The 19,458-nt window shown below is 40.7% G+C and overlaps 3 protein-coding genes across 3 annotated transcripts in view; 2 read left to right on the top strand and 1 right to left on the bottom strand.

Annotated features, from left to right (window-relative positions):
• Positions 1-6,681, top strand: part of tdrd9 (tudor domain containing 9) — a 24,530-nt gene extending 17,849 nt beyond the window's left edge. Inside the window, exons 25-36 of the mRNA XM_016663025.1 lie at positions 504-615; positions 735-950; positions 1,871-1,960; positions 2,033-2,290; positions 2,924-3,091; positions 3,712-3,782; positions 3,854-3,963; positions 4,803-4,899; positions 4,987-5,125; positions 5,700-5,818; positions 5,893-5,965; positions 6,416-6,681. Of these exons, the coding sequence (XP_016518511.1) occupies positions 504-615; positions 735-950; positions 1,871-1,960; positions 2,033-2,290; positions 2,924-3,091; positions 3,712-3,782; positions 3,854-3,963; positions 4,803-4,899; positions 4,987-5,125; positions 5,700-5,818; positions 5,893-5,965; positions 6,416-6,514 (1,552 nt within the window). The 3' untranslated portion in view covers positions 6,515-6,681. The remainder of the gene's footprint in view (positions 1-503; positions 616-734; positions 951-1,870; positions 1,961-2,032; positions 2,291-2,923; positions 3,092-3,711; positions 3,783-3,853; positions 3,964-4,802; positions 4,900-4,986; positions 5,126-5,699; positions 5,819-5,892; positions 5,966-6,415) is intronic.
• A 199-nt stretch (positions 6,682-6,880) lies between these two features.
• On the bottom strand, positions 6,881-13,556 carry rtn1a (reticulon 1a). Its single transcript, XM_007576187.2, has 7 exons — positions 13,449-13,556; positions 11,011-11,218; positions 10,793-10,931; positions 10,649-10,718; positions 9,054-9,100; positions 8,917-8,975; positions 6,881-7,709 (listed from the first exon to the last, which is right to left on the bottom strand). Exons 1-7 carry the CDS (start codon positions 13,459-13,461, stop codon positions 7,667-7,669), a joined length of 579 nt encoding a protein of 192 aa, XP_007576249.1. The 5' UTR covers positions 13,462-13,556; the 3' UTR covers positions 6,881-7,666.
• A 2,752-nt stretch (positions 13,557-16,308) lies between these two features.
• On the top strand, positions 16,309-19,307 carry LOC103154791 (putative ATP-dependent RNA helicase TDRD9). The gene is made up of 7 exons (XM_007576206.2): positions 16,309-16,403; positions 16,475-16,584; positions 17,429-17,525; positions 17,613-17,751; positions 18,326-18,444; positions 18,519-18,591; positions 19,042-19,307. Exons 1-7 carry the CDS (start codon positions 16,324-16,326, stop codon positions 19,138-19,140), a joined length of 717 nt encoding a protein of 238 aa, XP_007576268.1. The 5' UTR covers positions 16,309-16,323; the 3' UTR covers positions 19,141-19,307.
• The last annotated feature ends 151 nt before the right edge of the window (positions 19,308-19,458 follow it).

Genomic DNA, 19,458 nt, shown 5'->3' on the forward strand with positions numbered 1-19,458 from the left:
AGAGGGCACCGCTGGTCATCCTTAGGTTGAGCCGTTGAAACAGAAACAAAGATGGCTGCCGTACCAGCACAGGAAAGAGGAACGGTGCAGACAGAGTCCGGTGTGGGATGAAAACGCCCTTCATGCGGTTCTGTTTTAAAATGCAAACACTCATCAGGCTCCTGAAGTCACCGCCTTCATTCAGCTGAGCTGCATGACGGATCCGTCTGTTCCAGCGTTAAATGTTCATTAGAACTTAGATTGTTGATCTTAGCGAATGTGTTCTTGCATTATTACCTGAATATTACTTGAAAATTGTCTCAAAACAGTAATATTATCATTTATCTCAATAATTTCATGATAATTTGTTATTGTGACGGGCCTGCATGTGGCGTCATGTCAGTTCGGTCCATTGTGGGAGTTTGGACCCAAGCATCAGATCAGAGTCAGGACGGGTTTTTTCTTTCCCTAAATCTGGCATGTTTGTGCAGAATGTTTGTAACTTGTTTGTGTTTCATGGTCAGGTTGACGGCTGACATCCAGAGCCAGTCTCTCTCCCTGATGGACTCGGTCTGCGCCAAGCTCGACCCCGACCGGCTGCCGCCCAACCGCCTGTTTGTGGTGAACATCACGGAGGTCGGTCCTCTCCCAACAGCTTCACAAACCAAAATAATAAGAGGTGCTAGCAGAAATCTAGATGCTTTTCTCCTAAAGTGAAGCAGAAGTGTGTTTTTTCGGGGGTAATTTCATTGCAGGTGATAGATGTGGGACATTTCTGGGGGTTCCCAGCGGATGAAGCCAGCTTGGAAAAGCAGCGGCGTCTGACGGCGGAGATCAACAAATGTACTTTGTCTCCTGTGACGGTGTCGCTTTACCCCAACCTGCTGTGCCTGGCGCCGTACTCGGAGACCAACGAGGAGAGTCTGTACTACCGGGCCAAGATCCTGCACATGCGAGGAAACACGGTGGAGGTGAAATCAGGATCAGTGTTGTAGTTTTTTCTTCCTCAGACTTTTCTCTTGTGATGCTTTATGCCACAGATCGGTGGTGGTCTAACCTTTTGCCCCTTGGAGGAAATATGGCAAATTTAAACTACTTGCAGACACAAAACTTATTATAAAAGTTTTAGGTTCACCTAGTCAAAATAATTGTATTAAAATGTAATTAATTATTAGTCCACAAAATAATAAACAAATCAGTTGACGCTGTATTGATGTTAAGTCAAGCATAAGGGCTCATTTTTATCTACAGATGCATCTTTTTGTTTTCTTATGACCTTTTTATCCAACTAATTCATTAGTACCGTATTTTTCGGACTATAAGCCACTACTTTTCTCCCACACTTTGAACCATGCAGCCCGGTGCGGCTTTTCTGAGGATTTCTCTTCCACCACTAGGGGGCGCTTTAGCAGGAAGTGAATCATTGGAAGTCAAACTTGGAAATCAAAGAAGAAAGTGCGGATTTTCATTGAGAACAAGCACATGCTAGCAGCAGGCACCACGGAGAAATTTCTTCAAACTCATATGATGCAGCTTCTAAGTTGAGGCCGTCGATTTGGCAGCACAGAGAGCCGCTGATCGTAAACTCAGCATGAACGAAACCATGGCTGGAGACGCAGGGCTGCGTCCTTAATAGCAGATTTATTCAGTGAAAAACCGAGAGCGGCAGAGATACCAGCGGCTTGTATATGTATGTTTCCATTTTCTTTTAAAAAAGAAAACGTTGTAGATGCGGCTTGTAGTGAGGTGCGCTCTGTAGTCTGCAAAGTGCTGTAATCAGATTAACTGATAACTAATAAGACTGTTGGTTGCTGCTCTATATTGAACTGATATTTTGAAGCTGCATTCAGATGCTGAGTTTCCTCAGGAACGTTTTTCCTTCATTTTTCAGGTTTTCTTCCTGGACTTTGGCAACACAGCCTTGGTTTCCAGCAGCAGCCTCAGGGAGCTTCCCTCCGACCTGCTGGCTCAGCCCTTCCAGGTTCGCTTCTCATCCTTAACCCTCCATGAAGCTTAAAGTGGCTGCGACGCCACATCGCTGCTTCTCTTTCAGGCCCATGAGTTCCAGGTTGCTGGGATGTGGCCGTCACCCCAGTCCATCATACTGGGAAACAAGTGGAGCAGCCGCGCCCGGGACTGCTTCGTCACCATGGTGAAGCATCAGTCGGTCATCGTGTCGCTCTACTCCATCCTGTACGGCGTCATGCGCGTGGAGCTGCTGCTCAGCAGGGAGTCGAAGAGCACCAGCGTGGTGGACATACTGGTGGAGGAGGGCCACGCCGTGAAGGCGGAGGAGAACGTCGATTCCCAGGTGCAGTCAGGGCTCACAGCCGTCCGGATCAATTATCCTGATCAGTTATCAGATTTAAAATGGATCAGGTCTTCTGCTTCTGGTTCTGCTCTGCATCAGAACCAGAACCAAACCTGGTGAAGCAGCATTCAGCTTCTATCCACCACAGATCTGGAACAAAGAGACACCGAGTTACTTTAAATCCAGACTTAAAACCCACCTGGTTATAGAGTTTCTTTTGAAACGTAATCGATGAAAAATCAATCAACATTCTGATTTGTGTGTAATGATGGCACCTGACAAAATGTTTAAATTATCCACTGAGTTCTACGTCTTTGTATTTTTATGTTTTTATCATGTAAAGCTCTTTGAAATGCCTTGTTGCTGAAATGTTCTATACTAATTGACTAGAATCGTCAGATTTTAAATTGAACTGCTCTAGTATTTTTTATAGGGGTTCACTGATGGCAGATTACCGACATTTAAAAAATCTGACCTGCTGATTCAGATTTTGGCTGTAGCAAGAATCTGCCGAGTTGGCAACATTCTCACTTTTTTTCCCACATTGACCTTTCAGTCAGATTTTGAGGAAAGTTTTACAGACTTTAACTTTTATGTGGATAGAAAGATAAAACTGTTTCCTGTCTGTTTCAGCAAAGCCATGAAGACTTGCTGTCGATGTACGACGACCTGGACAAAGGAATGTACGGCCCCAGCTCTGTGAACCGGTCCTGGAGAGCCCGCAAGGAGGAGGACGAGGAGACCATCAACATTCTGCTCACTCAGCTGTCCAGCACCCCGAAGTCCTGCTCCAAAACAAACGTAAGACGGTTTGGTTGTCCGGAAGCTGCAACACAAACTAATGAGCTCAAGAAACGTGAAATCACTTTAAGTCCCCAGTGAAATGAGAAACACGACTATGATTACAGATCGTACGATTAATCGTGAGGAAACGATTAATCGATTACTAAATTAGTTAACGATTATTTCAGTGATCGACTGGAGTATACAAGCTCAAAAATGACTAATTACTGAAACATGCTGAGAGCAGTAAAATAGCCAAAACTGTACAAAAATATTTACATTTTGCATTTAAGATAGAAAAAATCTGTTCTTCCCACAACTCAAGTGGAATAGTTTTAATGTAAAAATGTAGTTGCCTCTTTTTCTAATTTTGTGTAAAAAACTTGAATGAAAATTTTTGTTGATTAACAGAATAATCAATAACTAAAATAATTGTTAGTTCCAGCTCTACACACTGCATTTGGAAACTTCACAGCTATGTTTGTTTATTTTTTTGTTGAAAACACAGATGTAACAACTCTGAAAAATTTAGTAGTTTTAGTTTGGAAAAAGACAGAATTGCTTCAGTTACACATGTTGTCCACTAGGTGGCAGCATTTCAACGTCTGTGTGATAAATCTTTTCTTCTGATGATTCAGGTTAATCTGGTCGGACCTTCGAGTTCCTACCAGACAAACTTCTACAGTTTGAGCAGGAAAACCCACTACAGGTAAGAACCGTGTGCTGGAAGTAAAGCCAAGTTTCCTGAAGTTTGCTGATGAGCGGCGTGTCGTCCTGCAGGACCGTTTCCATAGAGAAAAACAGCATCAACAGCGTGATTCTGAATGAAAACCCGCATTTCAAGCATCAGAGGATGATGGTGGCCGGGATCGTGGCCATCAACACTTCAGGTTCGGAGTAAAAACATAATTTTAAAGATTAAACTGCATCACCATGTTTTCATGCACAGGGTCATAATCTCAATTCGGTGTTTTCAAGGTTTTTAAAGTGCTTGATTTATGTATAAAAACCTTGAAGGTACTTGACGTTAAAATTCAATTTAACGTTTAATTTGAATTTGAAAACGTCATTTACAGTTGAAACTGGATATTTCCATACAATAAAGACATATTTTCTGACTGTCTGAAGTTAAATTAGACTAAACTTTTCTTGTTTCAGGTGAGTGAGAACAACCTAAATTATTTATATTTGCTAAATGCCAGAAAACGTAGCGAGAACATTTTTTTTAGAGAATTTTTAAAACTGTGTATATTGTGTTAATGCATTTAGATTGTTTCAATGTAATTAATATTTATTATTCCTAATTACTTGCCTGTGACAGTTAAATAAATATTGTCTTATATTTTCCATTAAATGTTATTGAAGTTGGGGATTTATTTTGTTAAATTAGTGTTTTGTTCTCAGACCTTTCAGATGTAAAGGGTGAGACATTTCAAAACATAAAATTTCGTATATTTTAGTTTATTTTGTTCCTGCTGTAGGATGTGGGAAACTATCACAATACATTGTTAATAACAGTAATAAAAGCTAACATGTAATAGTGAATTAAAACTGTCATTTTTTTAGTTAATTTGTTTAGCTCGGTGCAGTTAAAAAAACTTAAGTTAAAAATGCTTCAGTAGTGCATGGACGTCACAGTGGGAAAATTACGAACCATTTGTCTATTGATGAAAAGGTAAAACTCATCATCTCTGTGGATGAAGGCGATAAATCGGTGTTTTGCTGCCAGGTACCCACATCTTGCTGAAAGACACGTCCATCCTGCCCGACATCCCTGGACTGCCTGGCCTGGTGATGATGCTCTTCACTCCCGCCATGGAGTTACGGTTCGTCCTCCCCTCCACGCTGCTGCAGCTAAATATGCAACCGGCCTCAGTGAGGATGACTGCCCAGCCGTTTTAACCTTTGTGCAGCACAAACGAAGAGCGGAGCTACTACACCGGGGCGCTCTGCGGCCTGGGCTTCAACAGCCTGACGAAGGAGCCCATCCTGCCTGAGAACGACATCGAGCTGGCCTTCGACGTCAAGTTTGATGTCATGGACATCATTGAGGTAACGACTGTCACCAGTCATAACAGGAAAAATGCTAATAAAAAGGTATTTCAGTAATAATTTGTTAGAGCTGAAATGATTAATCATGATTAATTGATTATTCAAGTAATCGTCAACTAAGTTAGTGATGGATTAGTTTGATTAGTTTCAGCTATTGATTTGTTCTAAATTCTATGTAAAATGTTAAGTTTCCACACTTTAAATGTTTAATGTTGACACAAAGCATCTGGTTTTGATTTTCTAAACTTGCTGATGTAGTTTGTCAGTTTAAAGTTTTTCACATTTGAATTTCATAACCCCAGTTTAAGTAATGAACCATTTAAACAGCGCGTTCAGCTCTTAGCCTGTGAAAACCTGTTACAAACTGGTGTCACTTGTGTGACGTGAAACAGTTTTTCTGTAGCTCCAACTTTGATACTGCTGAAAAACAAACATGTTACGGAAAACGTTTGTTTTCTGGGAAACTAGCCTATTTCCATAAATTTATTTTCATAATTCTAATTTGCACAGTTTTGTGGCAAATGTAAATGCAGCCATTGCCTTTTTCGTTCTCTTACTGATTGTTTTCTTTCAGATCAACGCTCTGCGGATGGCCATCAACAGCCTGCTGTGCAACGGGCCCAGCAGCACTCTGCACCTGACCCCTGAGAGGATCTGCCAGCTGCAGGACGACTGCCGGGACGGCCTGACCAGGTCCGACACTCACCAGCACAGAAAACGGTGACGCTCCAACAGAACCAGTAACACGGGTTCTGTTTATTCTGCAGACTGTTCATCCGGTCTCCTCCAAGAGAAGCTGTCGCTCCAACAAACCACGAGAACTACGGAAAGTGGGACCAGGTACAGCACAGATGAGGCTGCAACCAACGACGAGTTTAGCTATCGATTCAATTTAGTCAGTTCATTATTCTGATGATTAATCAATTATTCTGGTGATTAATCAATTATTCTGATGATTAATCGATTAGTTTGACATTTAATTGCTTGTTCTGACACTTAATGAATTATTCCAAAAGTCGATTGTTTTTCTGATTAATTGATCATTTTGACGAATAATTGATTATTCTGCTGATTAATTGATTATTCTGGCACTAAATCAATTGTTCTGACAATCGATTAATCGGATAAAATAAAATGGTATTTTACTGATCTTTCATTTATAAAAATACATTAAAATATGTCCTTTAACAATTGATTCAGAATTGATTCATAATTGTTTCAGCAGTGCTGCAGCTGCTGCTGCAGCTGCGGCTCTGATCCGTTGTCTTAAAGCTTGTCCTTGACCTGCAGGTCGACCCGTCTCTCAGAATGGACATTGCAGAGCGAGGAAGTGGCCAGGCCCGAGGCGTTCTCTTCCAGCTCCATTCTCCTATTTTGCTCAACCGTTAAACAAACTGATACAGATAATAATGAACATCTGGTTAAGCTGAAAACTTAATATTTTTACGTTTAAATAAGACTTTTAGTGGCTCCGTATTTTATTTCCTGTTTCCCTCAAAGAGCTGTTTTAAGTTGATGCCCATTTTGTTGCAGTAAAAATAGTTGTTTGCAACAGATGAGTCTGTCAGTCTTTATTTCAGACCAGCTCATTGTGACCCCTGACTCGAGTTAAATACGTCTATGCAGCACTCTGCTGTGTCAGTGCCAGAATCCAGAGCTTTGTATTTATAGCTCACCAAACCAAGACTCAACATGAGAGCTTCTCCAGAGACGCCTTTAAGCTGGTAGGAAGAACCAGTGAGGTGGATGAGGAGGTGTTACATCAAGGTACATTTATTTTCATTATTCCTGTAATTAAATACATACTGTAAGTGCAAATAGTTAAGAGTCCAGGGTCTAAAGAACTACAGAGTATAGCTGAACGAAATACAAAGTTGGACAGTTATTCAAACAAGCTTAATATCACCTTGTCTTCATACTTGTACAACAGTACCTAACGTGAGCGCTTGTGTTGTTCCTTATGATTATTACAAAGAGCAAAACCCCTACGATTACCACATCTAACACGCATATCGTAAATTATCTTGTGCTTGGAAACACCGAAAGGAAATTATTATTATTTATATATTATATTGACATACTGAGAAAAGCCCCGACTGCTAATTCAGAGACATGAAGCAGTATTTAACACTGGCAGCGGAGGAAGTCTGTGGGCTTTCAGCCTCTTGGGGCCAAACCATTACAAGTCGTGGTTAAACACTGCAAAGCAAAAATGTAGCGTGATTTCAAAACTGCACAAAAGATATCAAATATTATTTACCCAAGGCTCGACTTCATGCACTTCATAATAAGCAACACAAACAGGTTCTTTTTTTGTCTTTGAGTTGTGTAGTTGTCTACCTAGAAGCAGGATTATACACGTACTGTGACTGTGTGTTAGTGTTGGACTGCTATAGACAGGTGATGGCTTCTCCACTGGATGCTTTGGAGAACACCAAGATGACAAAGCACTATGCCCCACAGATGATGATCGGGCCCGTCAGCCGGGAGCCCGACTCGGAGCTGGACCGGACCGTCAGCTTCAAGGTGACACGGACAGGATTACTCCTCCTTCCTCTTGGCCCCAGGGATCTTCGCCTGGATCCTGGACAGAGAGATGTGGTGCATCGTTTTCAGGAAAAGCTTGAGGTAAGATTTTATTTTAACGAGTAAAATCTCATAAATACTCAAAGTTTGGTTAAGACGGTGAATGAAGTTGGACTGGTGCTAATTTTTGTCTGTAAAATTAAGTTTGGAGATTCTAGAAAGTATCTAATTTGATTTAGGGTGTTTTCATGCCTGATGGTTCACTTGGGAACCAAAGTTGAAACATTTGTTAAATTTTCAGCTGCTGCTGGTTCATTTTCACTCTGCACCGAGTCAAACGAACCAAACCTGTTCACCTCCTCGCCTGTGGGGGCACTGCACTGAGAACCACTGAAGGAAACGACATCAAAATCTCTGAAGAATACACCAAGCACAACTTCTTTCATCACTAAATATAAATAAAACTGTCAGATTTTTAGCAGTGGCAGCATTTCTTTTTTGTCTTTGGTAAAAGACCAGGAGCTGTTTCTCCTGCTAGCGCAGAACTCATATGTATGTTTCGACATTACCCAGAATGCCTTGCGAATGCGTAAACAAACTCTGATGAAGACCAAAAAAGTGAACTCTGGTCTACCTACAAACTAAGTGAATTCTGGTGCTTCAAAAGCAGGAAGTGCGCTACAGCCCAGGGAATTCTGGGAAATGCATCCAAAACAAACAGGCTAGTTTAACGTTAGAGGGAGAAATGCCTCGTGTTCTTTTACCAAAGACAAAAGAGAAATCCTACAACCGCAGAATTCTGATGCCACTCCATGTTTGTTTACATTTTGTGGAGAAGGAAGTTGAACTAGGTGACTTCTCTGGAAGTCTTTGTTGTTTCCTGCAGTGATTCTTGGTGCAGCACCACCACAGGCGAGGAGGGGAACAGGTTTTCAGAAGGTTTGGTTCGTTTGACACAGTTCAGTGTGAAAGCAAAATGCACCAACTTAAAATGCAACAAATGTTACAACTTTAGTTCCCAATCAAGATGAATCTTCCTGACTATCAGGTGTGAAAACACTCTTAATCCCATGAAGCATGTAAACAAGTTAGCATTTCAAATATTAAAACAAAGAACGATGATCCTGAAGTTCTTGTTGCAAAGGAGTAAAACCTTATTTTAATCTGAACAAAAAGTTCTTCTCCAACCTCATTTCAGTCCTGTTTAAAGCTTAACAAAGCAACATGGTCATAAGTAAATAAAATTCGGCTTTGCATTTACTCACTTCCCCACCACAGAGTTGACCTGGGTCCGTATTAGTCCCACGTATTGATCAATCTGTGCCTGTAAACAAACAGACCTTTTACAAGGCTGCACAAGTTTTTCCAAACCGGGAACGAACCGAGATTTTTCTGCTCTTACCTGATGTTTTTCATAAACCACAGGCAAAGTGAACATGGACACCACAGCTGCAGAGGAACACAGTTAATAAAGCCCATCAGATCTCACTCAAACTGAGAAGTTAGAAGAAACTCTTTAAAGATTGATACACTTTTTTTTTTATCATAAACTGATGTAAACCAACAGCAAAAACAAACTGGATTTAAAAAAAAACTGTTAACATCTTGCTTATGGTCCAAGCAGAGATTCAGAACTTTTTTTTATCCAAAACTCGACTTTCTGGTGTTTTCAGCCTTTCATGTTTCAAGAAAAATATAAAAATAGTAACAAAATTAACATTTAAACTTATATGTCCATCCTTTAAAACACATTTATATAAAATTATGTCCTTAAAAAGTCTTAAAATAAAACATGTCAGTTGGTCTTCAGTATATTATTCCCAGCTCTTAAATTTTCTCTCGACATGAATATTTAATCTTGTATATTCAATGTTATATTTTACTTTTCTGTCAGGCAGAATAATCTTTATTACGTTGTGAATTGAGGCTACCGCTAACTAGCTGCTAATACACCGCTGCTAGCTCTTTAGCTTTTTTGCGTCTATCAGGGATAAATACAAGTTTACTTCCAGTTGGCTGAATGACGCTCAAACATTTTTCTGTGACTATATCGGTCTTAAGTTTTATTCATAACGGTATTGAAAAGTCTTAAATTTGAGTCAGTGAAACCTGCAGGAACTTTATGGCAAATAAGAAACAAGGAAGGAAAGATTGAGTGGAAGGAAGAAAAACACAATGAGAAAGAGAAGAGAGGAAACTGGGAAGAATGAGGGTAGGATGGAAGGACTTGAGAAAAAAGGAAGGATTGAAGGTCATGACAAGAGGAACAAGGATGAAAGGACAAAGGAATGATGTAAGGAAATGAAAGGATACAAGTAAGGAAGCACACAAGGAGGGAAGGAAGGACAAATAATGCAGATCATTAAAGGAAGGAGTGCTGGAAGAAGGAAAGGAAGGATGGAAATAAAACGAACCTGAGAGAAAAAAGTGATGCAACCAGGCAAAAAGGAAGTGAAGAAGGATGCAAGGACAGAATAAAGGATACAAGGAAAGGAGGTGTTAATTCTTTATCCGATTAATCAGCAAAACAATCGATTTACCAATTAATCGTCAGAAGAGTCAACAGCTCAATCGATTAATGGTTAGAATAATCGATTACTAAAATAATCGTTATTTGCAGCCCTACACAGAAGTAAAGACGCAACATTTAGACAGTCGGATAGAGAATAAAGTCTAGAAATCTGCTTTCTTTTTCCAGACTTATCCAAACCTGGATATACCTCAAACTAATCCCATAATATCCCAAACTGCTCAGTAGATCAGTTTAAATGTTGCAGTAAATCACCTGTTGAAGGAACTATCATCATTTTCCCTGTATAATGTCAATAGAGGCATGAGAGAGAAAGCTGGTTTTAGAGCGGATTTTATCCTGATTAATCTAAAGTGAGTGTAATTTTTAAGTTTTTAAGTCATTTGTTTGGTTTAAGTGGCTTAAACCAAACAAATGACAGTGAAAGGCATCGTCATGTGAGTCACCATCAGTGCATCAGATCTTACCTAGGATGAGCAGCGTCAGGCCGTTGAAGAGTGCACCCACGTAGGTCAGCAGCCACATCAGAACTGCAAACTAAACACAAACACCTTCAGGCAAACATTTCATCTCAGCACCAATAAAATAAAAAGCAATGACGGCGTTCAAACCTTCAAAGAATCCACCAGATCCTGAACGAGGAACAGCCTGCGGAGCTCCTTCATGCAGGTGTTGCTGTACAGGAGGATCTTATCGGCGTATTTACTGATCTGGTCCTGTGACATCGCGATCTCCATCTCCAGATAAGCCCTGGAAACAAAATCATAAAATATCTTTTTAGCCTCTGTGGAGTCAAAACGACAACTAGGCCGGCGATCTGTCCCCTCACTTGAAGGGATGCCCCTCATCGGTCTTCTGCACAGCCTGCAGCACCGACTTGTAGATCCTGAAGCTGATGGTGGCGGAGAGCGCCGCTAGAGCCAGGTAGGCGCCGACACTGACCACGCTGAACTGGGTCAGGGAGAACAGGAGCAGCAGGACGCTGCTGAACACGGCGCCGGACTGCTTCACGTTCCTCCAGTAGAGGAGGTCGATTGCTGAGGAGGAAGCACAAATTAAAGAGGTCAGTCAGGATCCACAACCACAAATTCCCAGGAATGAGCCTGTTAAACGGGCGGGCTCCGCTGTGAGCTGCAGAGATCATATTTGGGTCAAACCACTGGAAGCCGTTGATAGCCCAGCATCCTCAGGGAGCTGCAGCTTAACCCAGCTTCAACAAGATGGCGCAAAGGTTTCATTCATTTCTACACCTAACAGGGTGTCCACGGTTCCCTAAAAAGCCTCAAATTCATTACATGACCTATTGTGCTTCCTTGGACAGGTCCTGATGGGTCTATAGGCGATACAAAAGACGTTCAATACATTTTCTGACAATGAGATTTTAGTCTGGCCGGTTCGGCCTATTCTGAGCTGTTTTAGGGCGTCTTGTCTCTTTAAATCTAAATAAGCTGCAACTGGCCACGCCCACCAACTCGACACTTACACTCACGCGTGAAAATGGCTCCAACAAATATGCAATTATACAACTATACATATTTGAAAAGCAGAAGTGGCGTCTCCTGCACAACCAAAAAGAATGCAGTAAGTGGTGTCTGGATGGTAAATCAACAACAGAACATTTATCTTTTCCAGCAGCCATTGTACAGATATTTTTAGAAGCAGTTGAAACCCGAATGGAAGTACAAACATGCAAAATATGTATTATGCGTAATAGGTCCCTTTAAATTTATAAAAAAAAATATATAAGTTGACCTTAAATATGTTAATCACAGGTCTTGAATGTTGTTGAATGAGTATTTAATCATATATATCCATGTAGTTTATTTTTCACGGATAGTCACCCTTGGACATCTTCATTGTGTTCTGTGATGCTAACCGCTAACTAGCTGCTAGTTTTTCAGTATCATGGATAAATGCAAATTTATCGCCAGTTCTGAGGATATTCTGGTCTTAAATTCCACTGGTAGCGATTTTAAAAACGAGTTGATGAAACCTACAGAAATCCTGTTGCGGCAAATGAGAAACAAGAATGTAAAGGCGGAATGGAAAGATGAGAGAACAAAAGAAGGAAAGGAAAGGAAGAGAGGAAATGGAAAGGATGGAATTTTATGTCCTTGAGGAACTTTTCGCCAAAATTCAGACATCTTCATTGCGTTCTGTGACTAACTGCTAACGTACCATAGCCAGCTTTGTTTGTGTATATCGTCGGTAAATGGACAAAGTTCATACATTAATTTATAGATATAGATCTTAAAATCCATTCGTAATGGTCTTAAAATGTCTTAAGTTTGAGTTGGAGAAACCTTGGCTAAGTGAGGCTCTGCAGGAGATGATTACTGGCTGTAACCTGCTGAGATGGATTCATGTTGGTTGGTTTCTGGATCACCTGGTCTGGTCTCATGCATACATACACATACATGCAACGATGGCTCTGCTGCTCCCAGGACTGTTAATGATTAACCTGCAGGTCTGGGAAGCAGCAGCAGAAATAGCAGCACAATCAGCAGATCGTCGATAACGGAGCCACGGCGGTCCACAGTGAGGGATGACGAGGCATCAGCGCTGCCGCTTCGCTTTGTAAAGACAAACGGACACAATGTGGCGTCTGCAGGCAGCTGTTCTTCCTGCAGTGCCATCTTTGGGTGCTGGGGCCTGAAATTCAAAGCTACTGCCAAAGATGAAGAAGACGTGGTAACTGAGGATTAGCTCAGTGTAGCGTTACAGCTTCTGTGAATCCAGGCCTGTTTCAGTTCAACCAGGGTTCACAATGCGTCCTTTGGCAAGCCAGGGAGAGGCGCCAACTTCTTCTGGAGTTTAATATCAGAGATGAACGAAGGTTTGCTGCTTCTGCCTCCTGGGTGTATCTCTGCTTGCCTTCATGTCCGCTCTAATTTTAGCTGAAGAGCTGTGAGCAGCATAGTGATGACGGCCATCTTTACTCTCCGCTAAAAGGCGTCTGTGGAAGCCAGAAAGGCTGGCTGGAGCTGCACGGCAACACGGCTCTATCCGGGTTTTAAATAATCTGCTGTTGCTGCTGCGGCACGTGAAGCGATCCGACGGACAGCTGAGCCGTCCAGCAGCAGCAGCAGCAGCTGCTGCACATGCACCTCTGACCAACTGGGCAGAGATCTGAATGGAGATGCTCTGTCACAGTCACACACAGGCACAGAGTAAATAATCACACACGCCCGACATGAACATTACCGACGCTGCAGGGAGAAACTCGGTGACTGAAAAGCTTTTTCTGTATCAGAAGTGAGTACTGACCTGCGGCTCCCATGGCTGAACAAGGAAAGAGGCAGCTGCTTTATTCACGGACAAAAGGAGAGCACTGGAGGGGGGAGGCATCCCCCCACCCCCTGTACACGGCAGGGGAGGGGCGCCGGCGCCGCCAGCCAATCGGGATTCAGCCTAGCAGAAGGGGGGGGTGATGTGGACGGGGCGCGGCTGGTCCACAAACAGATCCTGACTCTGAGGTCTTCCACCAAAACTCAAGTCGCCGATTGAAACCAACAGCTGCACAGCTCCTTTCAAACTAGCAGGGGATCCGCCTGATGCAGTTACCATAGTAACCATGCTCCATTTTTCTCCCCACCGAGAGATGAGGAGAGAGAGAGCGCGTTCTGGGATTCATGTCGCTCTGAACGTGGAGAACCGGCCGCTCCAAACCCAAACAGAAACGCAGACGCTCCGTTTTTATCACGCAGGACAAAAGCGGTTCAACTGCGAGCAAATGCAGTCAGATAAAACGACCAAACTACTCTGGAGGTTATAGTAACCCAATAAAGCTAAAAATAACATCCTTAAGATGGTTTTCTGAGAAAATAACCCCGACTCGTACATTATTCAAACCAAAACCTCGTATTTTAATCATCTTGTTTATAATAGAGCTGAAACGATTAATCGTTCTGTATCGATTAATCAACTAATTTAGTAATTGATTAATCGTTATGTAGTTTACATGCAGAAAAGGACAATTACTGAAGGAAGAACACACTCAGCGAAAACTGTACAAAAATAAATAATGTACATTTTGCATTTACAATAAAATAATTTCCTATTTTTCGATCCAGTTATTTGTAATTGATAGAATAATCAATATATCAGCCCTGCACTGTATTAAGTCGAGCAGAAAGGGCTGACTTATTGTTTTAGCTGCAGATCCAGCCTTTGCTACAAATGAACGCACACATACATTTTAGGTAATAAAATGTTTTTCTTATTTTAAAAAAGGAATTGAATGGCTTATACGCTTCTTTTAATGTATTTTTACCATTGTATAAAAAAGGCTCAAGTGGTCAAATTAAAAATCAGCAAAATGTGCCAATTTTGAATCCAATTGACTGGATAAAATAACCAATTTACTAAAATAACTGTCAGCTGGAACCCTACATTCAAGTAAATCCATTTAACTCTAGTTCAACACTTTTATTGTAATCATTCAAAGCTAAATATGTAATTTTTTCCCAGATTATACTTATGTCTAGGTTTAGACTGTTTGTTTATAAAGGCCCAAAATTAATTTTGTTGTACTGCTTAAAGTGCAATGACAGTAAATCTGATTTAATCTTAAATGGGCAAAACCTAAAGATTTTCTGATGAAATAACCCAAACCCGTCTATTATTCAAACCAAAATCTCACATTACAATGATTTTGATCAACTTTAGGATTTGCAGCCATGAATTTCCCTGAAAATTTCTCTTTAGTCCAGAGAATCAGATGGAAATATGGGATAAAATCCCTCCAGTTGGAGTGTGTAAATAACTAAATTTACATTATTTAATTTGCAGGAACTCACTGAAAATCGTCCTTACCAGAAAAATGAGCCGTTAAAGTCTGACTTCAGAGGCAGAACCAGAGCGGCCCGATGAGCTCAACTCTCACTCTGAGCCAAAACCAGATCAAACCGTTAACACAGCTGACAATAATATCATCTCCCGCCCCACCTTCCCCAGTTCTGTAGTGAAACTAGTTTAGCCTGACCTAATTAAACCACCAAACGACTTCCCTGTGGCCTCAAACAAGCCAGACGGAGAGAAGACATGAAGAAACACTGGGTCCGCCTCATCTGAGCAGAGATGTGACTGAATTTATTGTCAGTTTGAGGCTTTTTGCTTAAAGGTGACCCGTTATGCTTCCTTTAAAGGGTTGGGAACAAATCATGTTGGTTTCATAGGTAATGAGATTTTAGTTTTTATTCCTTTCAGAATTGGCTGTTTTAAAACGTCTTGTCACTTTAAATCCAAATAAGTAGCTGCTGGCCACGCCCCCCCAAGTCAACTTTTACACTTTGAAAAGGATTAGTAGAGCCTCCTGCACAACCAACAAGAATGCAGCAAGAGGCTTATGAATAATAAGTCAACAACAAAACACTTGTCTCTTCCAGCAGCCATTGTACAGCACATACAGTGGTAAAACCGTCTGACCAAACGTGCTGGCCCTCTGCTTGGGTTGCTAGGCAACAGGACTAGATTCAGCTGGGGTTGCTAGGTAATAGGACTGGGTTCGGCTGGGGTTGCTAGGTAACAGGACTGGGTTCGGCTGGGGTTGCTAGGTAACAGAATGTGACTGGGAATGGCAACAAAAACATGAACTTTTATCCATAAAACATCTGGATGTTTTTTTTTAAGTGCTTGGGTTTTTAGAAGCAGCAGAGACTCAAATAAAAGTATAAAAACGTGCAAAATGTAAATTTTCCAGAATAGGATCCGCTTTGACATAAAGATGTAAACCTCCAGGGTTTAACCCCTGTTGTCCTATTTAACCCCTGTTAAATAGGACAACAGGGGTTGTTGTCCTATTTAATTTCTTTAAAAAAAGACAAATAATAAATAAATAAATAAATACATTAAAAAGTATTAACCCTTGAGCTGGTTACAATATTAACACCATTAGTTTAGAGATCTTTTCCTTTGGCTTTGTTATGGAACTGAAATACTACTTTAAAAATGATTGATTTTAGTAGCAGCAGAGTCATTTCTATTGGTTCACAGTNGTTTATTTTTTTGTTGAAAACACAGATGTAACAACTCTGAAAAATTTAGTAGTTTTAGTTTGGAAAAAGACAGAATTGCTTCAGTTACACATGTTGTCCACTAGGTGGCAGCATTTCAACGTCTGTGTGATAAATCTTTTCTTCTGATGATTCAGGTTAATCTGGTCGGACCTTCGAGTTCCTACCAGACAAACTTCTACAGTTTGAGCAGAAAAACCCACTACAGGTAAGAACCGTGTGCTGGAAGTAAAGCCAAGTTTCCTGACGTTTGCTGAAGAGCGGCGTGTCGTCCTGCAGGACCGTTTCCATAGAGAAAAACAGCATCAACAGCGTGATTCTGAATGAAAACCCGCATTTCAAGCATCAGAGGATGATGGTGGCCGGGATCGTGGCCATCAACACTTCAGGTTCGGAGTAAAAACATAATTTTAAAGATTAAACTGCATCACCATGTTTTCATGCACAGGGTCATAATCTCAATTCGGTGTTTTCAAGGTTTTTAAAGTGCTTGATTTATGTATAAAAACCTTGAAAGTACTTGACGTTAAAATTCAATTTAACGTTTAATTTGAATTTGAAAACGTCATTTACAGTTGAAACTGGATATTTCCATACAATAAAGACTTATTTTCTTACTGTCTGAAGTTAAATTAGACTAAACTTTTCTTGTTTCAGGTGAGTGAGAACAACCTAAATTATTTATATTTGCTAAATGCCAGAAAACGTAGCGAGAACATTTTTTTTAGAGAATTTTTAAAACTGTGTATATTGTGTTAATGCATTTAGATTGTTTCAATGTAATTAATATTTATTATTCCTAATTACTTGCCTGTGACAGTTAAATAAATATTGTCTTATATTTTCCATTAAATGTTATTGAAGTTGGGGATTTATTTTGTTAAATTAGTGTTTTGTTCTCAGACCTTTCAGATGTAAAGGGTGAGACATTTCAAAACATAAAATTTCGTATATTTTAGTTTATTTTGTTCCTGCTGCAGGATGTGGGAAACTATCACAATACATTGTTAATAACAGTAATAAAAGCTAACATGTAATAGTGAATTAAAACTGTCATTTTTTTAGTTAATTTGTTTAGCTCGGTGCTGGAAAAGTTAAAAAACTTAAGTTAAAAATGCTTCAGTAGTGCATGGACGTCACAGTGGGAAAATTATGAACCATTTGTCTATTGATGAAAAGGTAAAACTCATCATCTCTGTGGATGAAGGCGATAAATCGGTGTTTTGCTGCCAGGTACCCACATCTTGCTGAAAGACACGTCCATCCTGCCCGACATCCCTGGACTGCCTGGCCTGGTGATGATGCTCTTCACTCCCGCCATGGAGTTACGGTTCGTTCTCCCCTCCACGCTGCTGCAGCTAAATATGCAACCGGCCTCAGTGAGGATGACTGCCCAGCCGTTTTAACCTTTGTGCAGCACAAACGAAGAGCGGAGCTACTACACCGGGGCGCTGTGCGGCCTGGGCTTCAACAGCCTGACGAAGGAGCCCATCCTGCCTGAGAACGACATCGAGCTGGCCTTCGACGTCAAGTTTGATGTCATGGACATCATTGAGGTAACGACTGTCACCAGTCATAACAGGAAAAATGCTAATAAAAAGGTATTTCAGTAATAATTTGTTAGAGCTGAAATGATTAATCATGATTAATTGATTATTCAAGTAATCGTCAACTAAGTTAGTGATGGATTAGTTTGATTAGTTTCAGCTATTGATTTGTTCTAAATTCTATGTAAAATGTTAAGTTTCCACACTTTAAATGTTTAATGTTGACACAAAGCATCTGGTTTTGATTTTCTAAACTTGCTGATGTAGTTTGTCAGTTTAAAGTTTTTCACATTTGAATTTCATAACCCCAGTTTAAGTAATGAACCATTTAAACAGCGCGTTCAGCTCTTAGCCTGTGAAAACCTGTTACAAACTGGTGTCACTTGTGTGACGTGAAACAGTTTTTCTGTAGCTCCAACTTTGATACTGCTGAAAAACAAACATGTTACGGAAAACGTTTGTTTTCTGGGAAACTAGCCTATTTCCATAAATTTATTTTCATAATTCTAATTTGCACAGTTTTGTGGCAAATGTAAATGCAGCCATTGCCTTTTTCGTTCTCTTACTGATTGTTTTCTTTCAGATCAACGCTCTGCGGATGGCCATCAACAGCCTGCTGTGCAACGGGCCCAGCAGCACTCTGCACCTGACCCCTGAGAGGATCTGCCAGCTGCAGGACGACTGCCGGGACGGCCTGACCAGGTCCGACACTCACCAGCACAGAAAACGGTGACGCTCCAACAGAACCAGTAACACGGGTTCTGTTTATTCTGCAGACTGTTCATCCGGTCTCCTCCAAGAGAAGCTGTCGCTCCAACAAACCACGAGAACTACGGAAAGTGGGACCAGGTACAGCACAGATGAGGCTGCAACCAACGACGAGTTTAGCTATCGATTCAATTTAGTCAGTTCATTATTCTGATGATTAATCAATTATTCTGGTGATTAATCAATTATTCTGATGATTAATCGATTAGTTTGACATTTAATTGCTTGTTCTGACACTTAATGAATTATTCCAAAAGTCGATTGTTTTTCTGATTAATTGATCATTTTGACGAATAATTGATTATTCTGCTGATTAATTGATTATTCTGGCACTAAATCAATTGTTCTGACAATCGATTAATCGGATAAAATAAAATGGTATTTTACTGATCTTTCATTTATAAAAATACATTAAAATATGTCCTTTAACAATTGATTCAGAATTGATTCATAATTGTTTCAGCAGTGCTGCAGCTGCTGCTGCAGCTGCGGCTCTGATCCGTTGTCTTAAAGCTTGTCCTTGACCTGCAGGTCGACCCGTCTCTCAGAATGGACATTGCAGAGCGAGGAAGTGGCCAGGCCCGAGGCGTTCTCTTCCAGCTCCATTCTCCTATTTTGCTCAACCGTTAAACAAACTGATACAGATAATAATGAACATCTGGTTAAGCTGAAAACTTAATATTTTTACGTTTAAATAAGACTTTTAGTGGCTCCGTATTTTATTTCCTGTTTCCCTCAAAGAGCTGTTTTAAGTTGATGCCCATTTTGTTGCAGTAAAAATAGTTGTTTGCAACAGATGAGTCTGTCAGTCTTTATTTCAGACCAGCTCATTGTGACCCCTGACTCGAGTTAAATACGTCTATGCAGCACTCTGCTGTGTCAGTGCCAGAATCCAGAGCTTTGTATTTATAGCTCACCAAACCAAGACTCAACATGAGAGCTTCTCCA

The sequence above is a fragment of the Poecilia formosa genome, unplaced genomic scaffold, assembly GCF_000485575.1.
Source record: "Poecilia formosa unplaced genomic scaffold, Poecilia_formosa-5.1.2 Scaffold400, whole genome shotgun sequence".
Lineage (NCBI taxonomy): Eukaryota > Metazoa > Chordata > Actinopteri > Cyprinodontiformes > Poeciliidae > Poecilia > Poecilia formosa.

Excerpts from the sequence above, each read along its gene's own strand:
- rtn1a (XM_007576187.2), bottom strand. Across the intron at positions 10,932-11,010 it reads GATGAGGGGCATCCCTTCAA|GGCTTATCTGGAGATGGAGA; the intron begins GTGAGGGGACAG and ends TTTTGTTTCCAG. Across the intron at positions 8,976-9,053 it reads TGGTTTATGAAAAACATCAG|GCACAGATTGATCAATACGT; the intron begins GTAAGAGCAGAA and ends GTTTGTTTACAG.
- LOC103154791 (XM_007576206.2), top strand. The coding sequence starts at position 16,324 with ATGATTCAGGTTAATCTGGTCGGACCTTCGAGTTCCTACCAGACAAAC. Across the intron at positions 16,404-16,474 it reads AGCAGAAAAACCCACTACAG|GACCGTTTCCATAGAGAAAA; the intron begins GTAAGAACCGTG and ends GTCGTCCTGCAG. Across the intron at positions 17,752-18,325 it reads ATGTCATGGACATCATTGAG|ATCAACGCTCTGCGGATGGC; the intron begins GTAACGACTGTC and ends GTTTTCTTTCAG.